Source organism: Narcine bancroftii, chromosome 5 (genome assembly GCF_036971445.1).
Source record: "Narcine bancroftii isolate sNarBan1 chromosome 5, sNarBan1.hap1, whole genome shotgun sequence".
Lineage (NCBI taxonomy): Eukaryota > Metazoa > Chordata > Chondrichthyes > Torpediniformes > Narcinidae > Narcine > Narcine bancroftii.
Genome location: NC_091473.1, coordinates 49,975,950 through 49,989,909, shown reverse-complemented (window position 1 = coordinate 49,989,909; position 13,960 = coordinate 49,975,950). Strand labels below are relative to the sequence as shown.

At 41.3% G+C, this 13,960-nt stretch overlaps 1 protein-coding gene across 12 annotated transcripts in view; it reads right to left on the bottom strand.

Moving 5' to 3' along the window:
- The window catches only part of abtb1 (ankyrin repeat and BTB (POZ) domain containing 1), a 135,876-nt gene that overhangs the window by 67,508 nt on the left and 54,408 nt on the right, over positions 1 to 13,960 (bottom strand). For 3 of the 12 annotated variants that reach the window (XM_069937373.1, XM_069937374.1, XM_069937375.1), the window contains 3 exons: positions 12,467 to 12,529; positions 761 to 900; positions 613 to 671 (listed from right to left, as the gene is read on the bottom strand). In XM_069937373.1, coding sequence (XP_069793474.1) covers positions 613 to 671; positions 761 to 900 — 199 coding nt within the window. In that variant the 5' untranslated portion in view covers positions 12,467 to 12,529. Of the gene's footprint in view, positions 1 to 612; positions 672 to 760; positions 901 to 8,712; positions 8,871 to 12,466; positions 12,530 to 13,960 lie in introns of those variants that run through there. The other 9 variants (XM_069937372.1, XM_069937381.1, XM_069937376.1 and 6 more) reach the window with 7 other exon arrangements.

The following is a 13,960-nucleotide window of genomic DNA, read 5'->3' as shown; positions in this document are numbered from 1 at the left end:
TAAACTGAACTATTGAAGACACCTGGTTTAATCTCTGGCATTTTCCAGAGTTCCCATCCATTCTCTCCAAAAAATGTAAAAATCCCCAAAGCATGCTTGATGATAGCAAGTTTTCACTAAAGGCCTAACTCTAAAGGAGTTTTCCCATAATCTCTTTATCAGTTAGTATCACTATTTCAAGTTATAAAACTATTTCTGAAGTCCTGTGATACATAAGATGTCTGCAGGTTCCTAAATCCCAGAAAGATTACTTTTCTGTGCTGTGAAGCTATTTTGTTCAGTCAAAAAATGTAGCATTCCCACACTGAACAAGTGAAAACCTGACAGGCTTACGATGTATGAGGTGGTGGGAGAGGCCAATACAAAAAGCCACATTTAAAAATACACAAGAAAAATGGGGGGGGGGGGGGGGGGCGGTTTATGGAGTATGAGTGAGGGTGGGTTAAATTTATCATGGGGTAGATTTATATTGGTCAGGTCAACATTGTGTGACAAAGAGCCTGTATTGCGCTGCACTGTTCTATGACCACTGGCTTATTGAACAACAGAAACCAATGCTACAGAATGCTGTTGAATTATCATAAAATTCAATAGTCTTAGAAACATCCATACCATTATCAAGTAGATATTGAACAAGTTCTTCATGTCCACACAGGCACGCATAGTATCTGCTGTACAGAAGGAGCAATTAGTGACGCATTGTCAATATATTGAAATACAATTATAAAATTGCATTAAAAATAAATTTGACTCAAAAGACATTTGAAATAGGAACATCATTCTTGCTCGAGCTGGGAGAAACCATTCTTTATGAATACAGTAAAACTCCAATAATCCACTATCCAATAGTTTGGAAATCCTGATGGTTGCTACTGGAAAATTCAGGTGGTCAGGCAGCATCTGTGGAGACAAAAAACATGGGAGGATTTCAACCCAAAATGTCAACCATCTTTTTGCCTCGATAGAGGCTGCCTGATCCACAAAGTTCTTTCAGCAGTAAAACATGAAAATCTGTAGACACCATGGTTGAAGTAAAAACACAAAGCTGGAGAAACTCAGCAGGTCAAACAGTGTCCTTTATAATCTTTCTTTGGCTTGGCTTCGCGGACGAAGATTTATGGAGGGGGTAAAAGTCCACGTCAGCTGCAGGCTCGTTTGTGGCTGACAAGTCCGATGCGGGACAGGCAGACACGGTTGCAGCGGCTGCAGGGGAAAATTGGTTGGTTGGGGATGGGTGTTGGGTTTTTCCTCCTTTGCCTTTTGACAGTGAGGTGGGCTCTGCGGTCTTCTTCAAAGGAGGTTGCTGCCCGCCAAACTGTGAGGCGCCAAGATGCACGGTTTGAGGCGATATCAGCCCACTGGCGGTGGTCAATGTGGCAGGCACCAAGAGATTTCTTTAGGCAGTCCTTGTACCTTTTCTTTGGTGCACCTCTGTCACGGTGCACCAAATAGCAAAGATAAAAATGCATCACCGACATATCGGGTATGTTGACAGGCATCCAAACAAAAGAGTAGGAGGGGGGAAGTGTGGTCACAAAGGCAGGAGGTGATAGGTGAAGAAGGGAGGGAGGGGACAGCAGTGATCAAGGGGAGGAGGGATGGCTAGGTGAATAGAGAGGGAAGGGAGGGAGGAGAACTGGAAATGGAAGGGAAGGGGAAGAGGAGAGCAGGTTAGCAGATAACAGAAAAGTCGATGTCAATGCCATCTTGCCGAAGGGTGCCCAGAAGGAAAAATCAGGTGTTCCTCCAATTTGCAGGTAGTCTTGGTGGGATAGTACATGAGGCCACGGAGACATGTGAGTATGAGAGTGTGACAGAGAACTGAAATGGCTACTGGAAGGTTTCTGTCACTGGTACAGATGGAGCAAAGGTGCTCAGTGAAGTGATTTCCCAATCTGCACCCAGTCTCTCCAAAGTAGAGAAGGCCACAAAGGGAGTGCCAGATACAGTAAATCAGTCCTGCAGATTCACAAGTGTTGCTTCACTTGAAAGGCCTGTTTGGGCCCCAGGACTGTGGTGATGGAGGAAGTGTGGGCACATGTGGCACTCCTGTGGCTACAGAGGAAGGTATGGGGAGGGGTGATTGATGGGGATGGTTGAGTGCATGAGGGAGTCACTGAGGGAGCAGTCCCTTCAGAAAGCAGAAAGGGGAGGAGAGGGGAAGATGCGTTTGGCAGTGGGATCCTATTGGAAGTGGAGAAATTCTGGAGGATAATGTGTTGGATCTGGAGGCTAGTGGGATGGTAGATGAGGAGAAGAGGGATTCTATGTTTCTTGTATCTGGGGGCAGAGGGGGCCAGGGCAGATGAGCAGGAAATGGAGGAGATGCAGGTGATAGCTGAGTTGATGGTGGCAAAGGGGAAGCCACATTTGTGGAAGAATAAAAAGTAAAAGTGAAGGTTCCATTATTGTCATGCAATACAACACTTAGGATGTAACATACATGAAATTCTTTAACCTTGTCTACCGTAAGGAAGACAGAGAGTTGCCACTTTGACCAGCACCCCTCACAGAAATTATCTCGTGACCCTGGTTTATAAGGCCAGTGCTCTGAGCTACTAGAGACGCAAGGCAGACATTTCAGAAGATCTGGACTGGAAGACCTCACCTTGGGGACAGAAATGGCAGAGACAAAGAAATTGAGAGAAAGGGCTAGAATCCTTGAAGGGGACAGGGTGTGAGGAAATGCGAGACCCCAGTAGCCAACCATTTCAGTTCTGTGTCATACTCCCATACTCACATATCAGTCCATGGCCTTATGTACTATCCCGCCAAGACCACTTGCAAATTGGAGGAACAACACCTGATTTTCCATCTGGGCACTCTCCAGCCAAATACTATTAACATCAACTTTTCTGATTTCTGCTAACTTGCTCTTTTCTTCCCTGCCCCCCCCCCACTTCCCTCTCTATTCACCTCACCATCCCTCCTCCCCTTCATCGTTGCTGTCTCCTCCCTTCCTTCTCCACCTATCACTCCTGCCTTTGTGACCACACCTCTCTATCTATTCTTTAATTCAGACACCTGCTGACATTTTTCTATACTTTGATGAAGGGCGCAAGCCTGAAACGTCAGTTAAGTATTTTTACCTTTGCTATATAAAGGAGACGGCATGACCTGCTGAGTTTCTCTACCATTGTGCTTTTACGCATGTTCTTTCAGCAACGCTTTTTTTCAAATTTCTAACATCTGCAGTTGCTGTGTCTCCAATGGTTTGCATCTGGCTCATCAGGCAAGTTAAAAGAGTGTTGGGATATTAATAAAGAATATAACGCAAAAGTCCAGAAAATCTTTTAGGTTGGTAATATGAAAGTCCCAAGTGTCAAGAATTATTAAAGTTTTATTATTATTATGCTACTCATAAGACCATTGAGAGAAGCAATGATCTTGGTCCTTGTGGAAATTAAGCATCTTCACACCAAAGACAACTTCCATCATATTGTGTGGCACTACAATCACACTAAATGCAATAGATCAGATCTGACTGGTCCTTCATGATATGTTGTTAATATTAGTTGAAATGGATCTGTGTTAATATTAATATTTAGGTTAATGTTAAGCTATATTTCTTACAAATATGTCTTGGGTAATATAGTGGGTTTGGAACAGGGTTACACACACCCATATAATACATTTAGAAGTCTGCAAGCCAGAGTTATGAATGTCACATGGTTTCCAAGAAATGAGACTGATCTCACTGATGATGTAATGTCACATGATTTTGAGAAATGTATTGGAAAAGTTAGACATTTTGAGGCAGTCAGAAGTCAAGACCCCGAACACACAGGAGCTGGACCTTTATGAAAGACAGGGTCAAATTGCAGTAACTAGAATTAGTGCTGTTATGTGTTACTCCTAATAAAGGGGAATGCAGAAATAAGTGGATTTTGAAAGGGAGACCACTTTTCCACTACTCATATGACCACTGAAAGAAGTGATGATCTTCGTCCTTGTGGAAGTGAACTATTTTCACACTACATCGTGGAAGGAAACTCCATGACTCTTAAGAAGAGGGAGCTGAAGATCACTAGTGTGCGAAATCTCTTCCTGGAAAATACCTCAACAAGATTTGTGAGTTTGGGAAAATCTATATAGTTTGGGAAAATCTATGTTAACAAAATACTTCATTATTGCTTTTAAGCAACAATTTAAAGAAACCGGGTACTTCTCTTGCTTTAAAATTACTTCTGAACCATGATTTTAAAAAGGATCCTTAAAGTTCAACAATATGTTTGAAATTGGACTTTAAAATTGACTTTTTTAGATTAAGCTTAAGCTATAATGGTTTTGGACTTTAACACACACACACACTTACATTTGCGCATAGCGGGGTTTTAAGATAGTGTTAAGTTTAGAGATAAGTAAGAAATGTTTTGCTATTATTGGTTTAATAAAAACTATTATTTTGCTAATCTTCCATTGCAGTTCCTTTGTTAGTACTAACGAGATTTTATTAGTCTGTAACAAGTAGCAAGAGAAATGTACACCACTGCTATAATCTGCAGCTTCTGACCCTGGAAAATAGTTACCCCTGTAGGCATCAATAAAACACATTGAGTGAAACACGAAAGCCTTCAGACGCTGTGTCTGCAGACTTTAACAAGGCGTCAACCCCGATAATGTACCTGGCAGGGTATTGAAAATCTGCACCAATCAACTAGCCAGAGTGTTCACAGACATTTTCAACATCTCATTGCTGCAGTCAGAGGTTCCCATCTGCATCAAAAGGGCATCAATTATCCCAGTGCCTAAGCAAAAGTCTGGACTCACTGCAATCCGCCTATCATCAATCGCTCCACAGCGGACGCAATATTGCTGGCTCTCCACTCAGCTCTGGATCACCAAGAAACAGCAACTCATACATACAGCTGCTCTTCATCGACTGCAGATCAGCCTTCAATACCATTATTCCCTAAATGCCAGTCAAGAAACTACAAATTCTGGGCCTCTGCACTCCACTCTGCAACTGGATCCTTGATTTCCTTGTCGGAAGACCACAATCAGTAAGAATTGGAAACAATATCTCCTCCTCACTAATTATCAATACCAGCACACCTCAAGGATATGTGCTTTGACCACTGCTCTACTCTTTATATACCCATGACTGTGCGGCCAGGCACAATTCAAATGCCATCTACAAATTTGCCAATGACACCACTGTTATCGGCAGAGTCACAACCAATTTTCCCCTGCAGCCGCTGCAACCGTGTCTGCCTGTCCCGCATCGGACTTGTCAGCCACAAACGAGCCTGCAGCTGACGTGGACTTTTACCCCCTCCATAAATCTTCGTCCGCGAAGCCAAGCCAAAGAAAGAACAAACGGCAGTGAGGGTGTGTACAAGAGGGAGATAGATCAGCTCGTTGAGTGTCATAACAACAATCTTGTGCTCAACATTAGCAAAACCAAGGAGGTGATTGTGGACTTCAGGAGGAAGTCAAGGGAACATGACCCAGTCCTCATTGAGGGCTCAGAAGTGGAAAGGGTCAAGAACTTCAAATTCTTGGGTGTCAACAACTCCGAGGATCTGTCCTTGAGCCTCCATGTTGATGCAATAAAAATAAAGGCTTACCAGTAGCTATACTTTGTGAGGTGTGTGACAGATTGTTATATTTTCTATTGTATATAGATATCCTTTAAAGGAAATAAATAATGGTGGGTCACAATGTAGGTCACAAACACTTCACACACAGATCTCATTTAAAATGTCAGAGCCCTGCTCAAGCCAGACAGTCCAGGCTCCAAATACCTTTGCAAAAACTGAAAATGCTGATAAAGACTTCACAAGTAGGTGTTAATGTGACATGCTGTGGAGTAATGGATTATTGTTTTGGAAAGCAACAGATGAATGAACTTGGAAGATTGGGTCCGGTGCTGCGTCTGTCTGAGTGCAGTTTGCTGTTCTAAGAGGGGTCTTGTGGTTTTCTGTGTGTGTGTGAGAGAGAGAGAGAGAGAGAGAGAGAGAGAGAGAGAGAGAGAGAGAGAGAGAGAGAGAGAGAGAGAGAGAGTGGAACATGACAAGCTGGCAAACTTATGGAGAAACCCCATTTTGAAGATGGGTTGTGAGTCCTGAGTTCAGCCTTGTCAAAGCTCTTGTGGTCCATACAAGAGAAGATATCTTGCTGTATAATGTTTCACTTGAAATAAATGAAACAGAAAAGGAACTTTGTGCTGACCTGAAAGAAAGAGGTTATTATCTGGAAAACCCTGATGGTTCAAGATTCTTTGGTAAGACACTGAAGTGGTTGATCGGAAGGAATCAGTTTGTGTCCAACGAGCAACAAATCTCTCTCACAAAACCGTCAAGAACTTTCCTGAGTGGTAACCATTTACCTTTCATGCACCAAAGACTGGTGAAATTCATAAATGTTAAATTCTGTGCACAGTATATGAATTGCCTGATACCGGTGAACTTGGAGGAGAGAGAAGTGAGATTGGAATATGAACCAAAGAACTTTCCTGAAAATATACACATTACATACATGTGCGCTTAGAATTAGAAGGGGGTTGTTAATAGTAATAAGTTAAACTCTAATAAGTTAGAGTTTGATCCTGTTTTCATGTTTAAAGATAGTTAAAAGCAACTTTTGTTTCAGTAACCATTTGTCTTAGTGAATTTCCATTGCTGCTGGGATTTGGGGTCCTTTGGGCCCGTCGCAGGTGTTTGAGGAGATTCAGTATTTCACCAAAGACTCTTGAAAATTTCTACATATGTACCATGGAGAGCATTCTGGTTGGTTGCATCACTGTCTGGTATGGAGGTGCCAACTCTCAGGACAAGAAAAAGCTCCAGAGGGTTGTTAAATCGGCCTGTGACATTACAGGCATCAGACTTCAATCCATCAAGGACATCTACATGAGGCGGCCTTAAAAAAGCAGCCTCTATCCTCAAAGACCTTCTCCACCCAGGCCATGCCCTCTTCACTCTACCATCAGGGGAAAAAGGTACAGGAGTCTAAAGACGAGCACTCAACAGCACAAGGACAGCTTCTTCCCCACTGCCATCAAATTCCTGAATAATCAATGAACGAAAGACACTACCGTACTTTTCATGCACTATTATTTAAAATTTATTGTTGTAAGGATAGTTTATTTGAATGTTTGCTCTATGATGCAGCCACAAAACACTAAATTTTGTGATTTGTTCATGACAATGAATTCTGATTGTGGTAAAAACACACCGAAATGCTGGAGAAACTCAGCTGGTCTTTTCAGCGTCCATAAAAAGCATAGATATATTGCTGATGTTTCAGGCCTGAGTCCTTCTTCAAGGAATAAGCAGAATGAACCAGAAGCAGGAAATCTCAGAAACTCTCAGAATTCAGACAATGCGGCTGGGGGGAGGAATTCAGATCAACAAAAGGTGTTAATTGGATATGATAAGGTATAAGGTAGGAATTTATCATATCTGTGTGAAAGGAGAGACAGACCTGGGGGAAGGTGACAAGGGAAGAAGTGTGGGGGGGGGGGGGGGGGCGGGAAATTCAATCCTGCTTTCATGAGCATAATTGGATGACAGGAGCACCACCAAGCATGAAGTGTTAATCTGATAAAGCTGCCACACAGGTTACATAAATGCTAAGCAACAAAAACAGCACACCAAAACTTCTTACAAATTGAAATGAGCATAACAGCACAGTACAGGTTCTTTGGCCTATAATGTTCTGTCAACCTATAGATACCTATTCAACAAACTAAACCTTCCTTACCTCACATCCACTGCCCTCTATTTTTCTTGCATCTATGTGCCTAAATGTATTTTAAATGTCCCCATTGTACCAGCCTTCACCATCACCCCTGGCAATGCATTTCAAGCACCCACTTACTCTATGAATATTTAAAAACCTACCCCTGATATCTACTCTAAACTTTCCACCCTTCACCTTGTACAGATACTCTGGTGTTTGCCAGGAAAAAGGTTGCTAGCTGTTGACCCTTTCAATGCCTCTCATAATCTTGTAGACCTCTAAATACTCTAAAGGGAAAAGCCCTAGCTCTGATAACCTTGCCACATAGGACAGGTTCTCCAATCTAGGAAACATTCTGGTATATCTCCTCTCCACCTCTCTATAGCTTCCACATCCTTCCTGCAATGAGGCAATCAGAACTGAACACAATATTCCAAGTGTGGTCTAACCAAGTTTTATGGCACTCCAACATTATCTCACGACTCTTGAATTGACACTTGAACTCAATTCCCTGACTAATGAAGGCCTGCATTCCATAAGCCTTCTTAACTACCCTATCAACTGTGTGGCAACCTTAAGAGATCTATGGATTTGGACCCCAAGATCCTTCTGTTCTTCCATGCTGTTAAGAATCCTTCCATTAACCATGTACGCCACCTTCTGGTTTGACCTTCCAAAATACATTATCTCCCACTTCACTGGATTGAACACCATCTGCCACTTCTTCACCAACTCTGCATCCTGTCTCTATCTATCCTCTTGTAACTTACAGCAGCCGTTTACACTATCCAAAACAGTTCCAACCTTCATGTCATCTGCAAACTTATTGACCCATCCTCTACTTCTTCATCCAAGTTATTTATAAAAATTATAAAGAGCCCTGCAGAATTCCAGTAGTCACCAACCTCCAGGCAGAATACATTCAATGTTCTACAACCCTCTCCAATAATTTGCCCACCACTGACACAAGACTCACTGGTCAGTAATTCTCTCCATTACATTTGCCATTCTCCAGTTCTCTAGTACCTCTCCTGTGGCCAAGGTGGACACAAAAAATCATTCCCAATGCCCCAGCAATCTCTTCCTTTGCTTCCTTTTGCATCCTGGAGTATATCTCATAAGGTCGAGGGACTTATCAATCCTAAACATTTTAAAAAGACCAGCACTTCTTCCTTCTTAACCTCTATATACTCTAATACACAAGCTTGTTATATGCTGACATCACACTGATCAAGGACCCTCTCTCTAGTGAACAATGAAGCAAAGTATTCATTTAGGACCTCATCTAAGTGCCTGCATCCATGCACATGTGGCCTCCTTTATAGTTAAAAGGCCCACCTTCACTCTCATCATCCTTCTGTTCTTCACATATGCATAGAATGCCTTGGGGTTTTCCTTAATCCTACTTGCCAAGGTCTACGTGGCCCCTTCTAGCTCTCCCAAGTCCTTTCTAAAGTTCCTTCCTGGCTACCATAAAATCCTCATGAACCCTTCCTAACATTTGCTTCGCCCCCGATCCCCGCCCCACCGAGAACCTCTGTTCCTAACTTACTCTTCCAGTTCCTGCCTAATTCCATCATAATTAATCCTTTCCAAAATAAAACACCAACTGTTTTTGTCTGAGCTTGTCCATAGCTATGCTAAAGGTCAGGGAGTTGTGATCACTTTCACTGAAATGCTCCCCCACTAAGACCAGGTTCATTACCCAGTATTAGATCCAGTATGGCCTTTGCTCTAGTCAGCTTGTCCACATACTGTGTCAGGAATCCTTCTAGAACACACCTGACAAATTCTGCTCCAACTATTCCTCTTGCAATAAGGAGGCACCAGTCAATATTTGGGAAGTTGTAGTCTCCCATAACAACCACGCTGCTATTTCTGCACCATTCCTAAATCTGGCTACTTAACTGCTCCTCGGGAACTCAAGGACTATTTGTGGCCCTATAGATGACTCCCAATCACGTAATCGCTCGCTTCTTGCTTCTTACTTCCAACCATTGACACAGTAAACAATACCTCCACAATGTCATTCCTTTATAGAGCTGTGATACTATCCCTGATTAGTAATATTATCACCCCCCACCCCCTCTTTTGCCTCCAATCCTATCCCTTTTAGGACATCTAAACCTTGGTACCTGCATCAGCTAATCCTCTCCTTGTGTCAGCCAAGCCCCTGTAATGTCCACATTGTCATTCTACATACCAATCTATACTCCAAGTTCATCTCCCTTATTCCTAATACTTCTTGAAATGAAATAAACATATTTCAAACCCTCCAACATATGATATTGATGCTCCCTCACAAACTCACTGCACATTGAGGCACCATTTCTATTCTCTGCCCTCTCATTCAGTTTCCCATCCCCCCACCAAACTAGTTTGAACCCTCCCAACAGCATTAGCAAACATCTTTGTCAGGATATTGATCCCTCTCTGGTTCAGATGCAACCTGTCCTTTTTGTACAGGTCATACCTTTCCTGAACTGAATTATTTATTGTAACATGTACTGAGGAACAGTGAAAAACAGTTTTGCATGCTATCCAGGCAAGTCATATGCATCATGCAATAAGAAAAGTGCAAGAGATAATGTTGCAATACAACAAGAGTGCAGGGTATAGCGTAACATAAAACAAAGAGTGCAGGGTATAGTCCTCAAGACAAAGTTCTGTAAAACAGTGCACAGCATTATCTTTTCATAAAGGAAGGTTGATTCAAGACTGCAAACTGCAGGAAGGAAATTGTTCTTGCATCTGGAGATGCGTATTTGCAAATAGATGTACTGTATTCTCCAAACACTGTCTCAATAAATCAGATTCAAACAATGCTCTTCAGACCTGGACAATTAAACTGCTAATAGAAAATTTCAAAATCATAATCCTACAATGAAGGCAGGCCTGCATGAAACAAAATTGATAATTGAAGCATCATTGATGAAAGGCATGACCAATGACCATCCCCAGTAAGACTCAAATTATTTTCCTTTGATGATCACTGAATCTCTCACCATAAACTTTCAGGGTTGACTATTGACCAGAAAGTTTCTAATCCTGCCAAAAGTACAGCGACTTCCCTAAACCTGCCATACAAGTACTATGGCTGCAGCAGCAGGTCAGAGGCCATCCTAGGATCAAGTGTCATATCTCCTGATACTCTGAAGTCTTTACACCATTGACAGAGCAAGTCAGAAGTGCCTAGATGAATGCAACTCCAATCACATTCAAAGCCTGACATCATCTGAGACATACAATCTACTTAATTGATACATCAGCCAACATCCTAAACATTCATTCCTTATACTGAGGATTGCCACACTTACAATGTAAACCATATACAAAACATTGTGTAATTACCTGTCCAAGCTATTCTGACAGAAATCTCCCAAATCCATGATCTCCAATACCAATAAATGCAAGGACCACATACACAAGGCAACACCAAACCCTGCACTTTCTCCTCCAAGTTCCATGCCACCTTAACTTGGATATATGTTACTGTTCCTTCTCCCTGGAACTTGCACATAAATAGAAATTCAGGATTATTTTCAGCAGAAGGTGGTAGCTCAACACCTTGGCATAGCTGGTAGAGGAGTGGATTCTGAGCTCCTGTGACCAGGGTTTACTGACCTCTGGTGCTGCCCAAAGTTTGGACATTCTCCCTGATGTGCATATTGGTAGGTTAATAGGCTATTATGGGTTGGCCTCGTGTGAGAATCCGGGGGAGTTGATGAGAATACAGGAAGAATGATTCTACATTAATCCCATTTTCACTGTAAATAGGTGGTTGGTGTTCAGCATGGACTGGGTAGGACGAGGTGCCTGCTTCTAGCTGTAGCTCTCCATCTCCAAAAATAACTGCAGTTAGTCGTAAACACTCTCAGCACTCGGAGGCTTCACTAGCTTGTTTTTATTACTTGACTGAAAATTTTAACTCTAATGCCCAGGAGGTTTCAGTCACCATCCACAATCTATGCCTCCTCCTCATGTGGCTTGATAGCAATATCAAACTAGAAAATAGACTCCAGATGTCCAACTGAAATAGTGTGAATAACCTGTCCCAAGGCCTCAAAGAACTTCAAATCCACACTGGTGATACATTGAAAATGCCTCATTACAGAAACTACAGCTGTAAAGGAAATCCCCCAAATTAATTCTTACACCAGTTCAAATGGTGCAAGACTTCTCACTGTTGACAACAACTGCAATCATCATTAAATGCTTAAATGTATATTAAAAAACAGCTTATATTAGTCTTTAAATTTTTAATGCTTTCTTCGTATTTCATTATACAAGTTTACAAAATATTCCATTACATTCCTTCCAACAAACTTTTACACAACACTAAGGATAATGAATCTATCTGCTACTTGGCTTGAATCCACAGCAAGTACAAGTAGGACCTTCAGCATCGGTGCAAGGGTTAAATTTCCCTTTTAAAGCTTGAAAGGCTCAACACCAATATCAAACTAACAGCCTGCACTTATTGAAAATACCACTTTTATCACTGCAACTTGTCTCCTTTTTTCAGAAGTGCTTCACACAATGAAATGTTTTTAACTGTTAACACTTATGAAATTGCACAATAAAAGTTGACATAAAAACCAATTAGGAAAATAGCTGAGATTTAAAAACAGTTAAGGTAGGAAGATGCAAATACAGCGTGACACTCACACAGGCAGCATCCATTGTAAATATGAATGGAGGAATTTGTAATACAAGAGTTGGAAAAATAGGACAGTAACAGAATCTCAAATAAATACTTGCAGATAGGAAGTGTACTTACAATGGGGTACTGTCCCACTTATCTTTTACATTTAATTCCACATCCCTTTGTTCAACCAGATAGCTGAAAAAAAGCAAAGCGCTATTAAAATCTCTTCTAAAACTGTCTTTTTCCTGTCTGAAATTCAGCATATTGAACTCAACACAAAGATAAATGGACATGTCTGGGCAGCCGAAATTAAACATAAAACAATGTAGGTTATCAGAAACCTAACAAATATACCCCAACTTTGGCGGCACCCTTTCAGTCAAAGCAAGTTTTTGTGCGCTTTATGTTTTTTTTTAAAATTAAGCAGGTGGACGGGCAGAAAAGTGGAGTTTATTTCTCTCTTCTCTAGAAGATAAAGCAACACCTCAAAATTAGATCTTTACTCAGGAAAGGTGCAAACTTTTTAAAGGAAACAACCCACCACAGTCACACTCTATTCTCCCCTCTACCCCAACCCTTCCATCTGGCAGAAGATGCATCAGATTGAATATACAAACTTTAAGATTCAAAGAGTTTCTTTCCTGCTGTTATCAGACTCTTAAATGGACCTCATTGGCAAAAAGTGATGCCCTTGCATTTTATAGGGTGCTTCTCTCTAGATCTTGTATTTTATGCATTCTCTGACTAACTGTAACACATTGCACTGCACTTTTATTATTGTACAACCCACTATACTTGAGTATGGGTCAACTTGTCTGGTAAGCACGCAAAACAAAGCATTTCATTGCAATAAAAAAATCATTAAAAAATAGTAATTGCATTGGGGGATTAAAACATCTCAAGGAGGTCAATCATAATTACAACACTGAAAACTTGGAATCTTAAATAAAACCTGAAAAAGCTGCAAATCCTCAGCAGGTCAGGCAGCTAACATTTCATACCAAAGCCTTAATCAATTTGCTGTCTGGCTTTCTGAGAGTTGTATCTTTTAAATTATGCATCACATGCACTTTATGCACCCATGTCTCTGTAAGGGGCATTCGTTCCCATGTTAGAGTGCTGACGATTCAAGTTCTAATTCAGAGATTTATGGCAAAATACAAGCTCACACAAGAATAACTTTGGCAAGTTATAATTGAACCAAGATGTGTCCAGCATCCTGTGGAGATATTTGTTCCTATTATTGAAGAGAATTTAAATTAATTTAGCAAGAGAATGGATCACAATAAGTATGAACTTATGTACAGAAGAAAAACTGAATTTTGTCACTAGGCAGAGCACATGTAGGGTTGGAAAAGGTATATGGAAAGAATGCAAGACTAAATGTACCTATTTTAATGCAAGTTCTAGTCAAGCAGATGAACCAAAGATGCTTATTTGCACATAGAAATATAATATAACTGCTACCACAAAAATGTGGTTGAAAAAAGGACAGAAATGGCAACACAACATTCCAAGGTACAGAATCCACAGCAAGGAATGGGGAGAGAAACAAAGGTAGGGGGGGAAATCCATTGCTGTCTGAAGGAGTCACGTCAGATAAAACCAGCCCTCCACAGAGAAAGA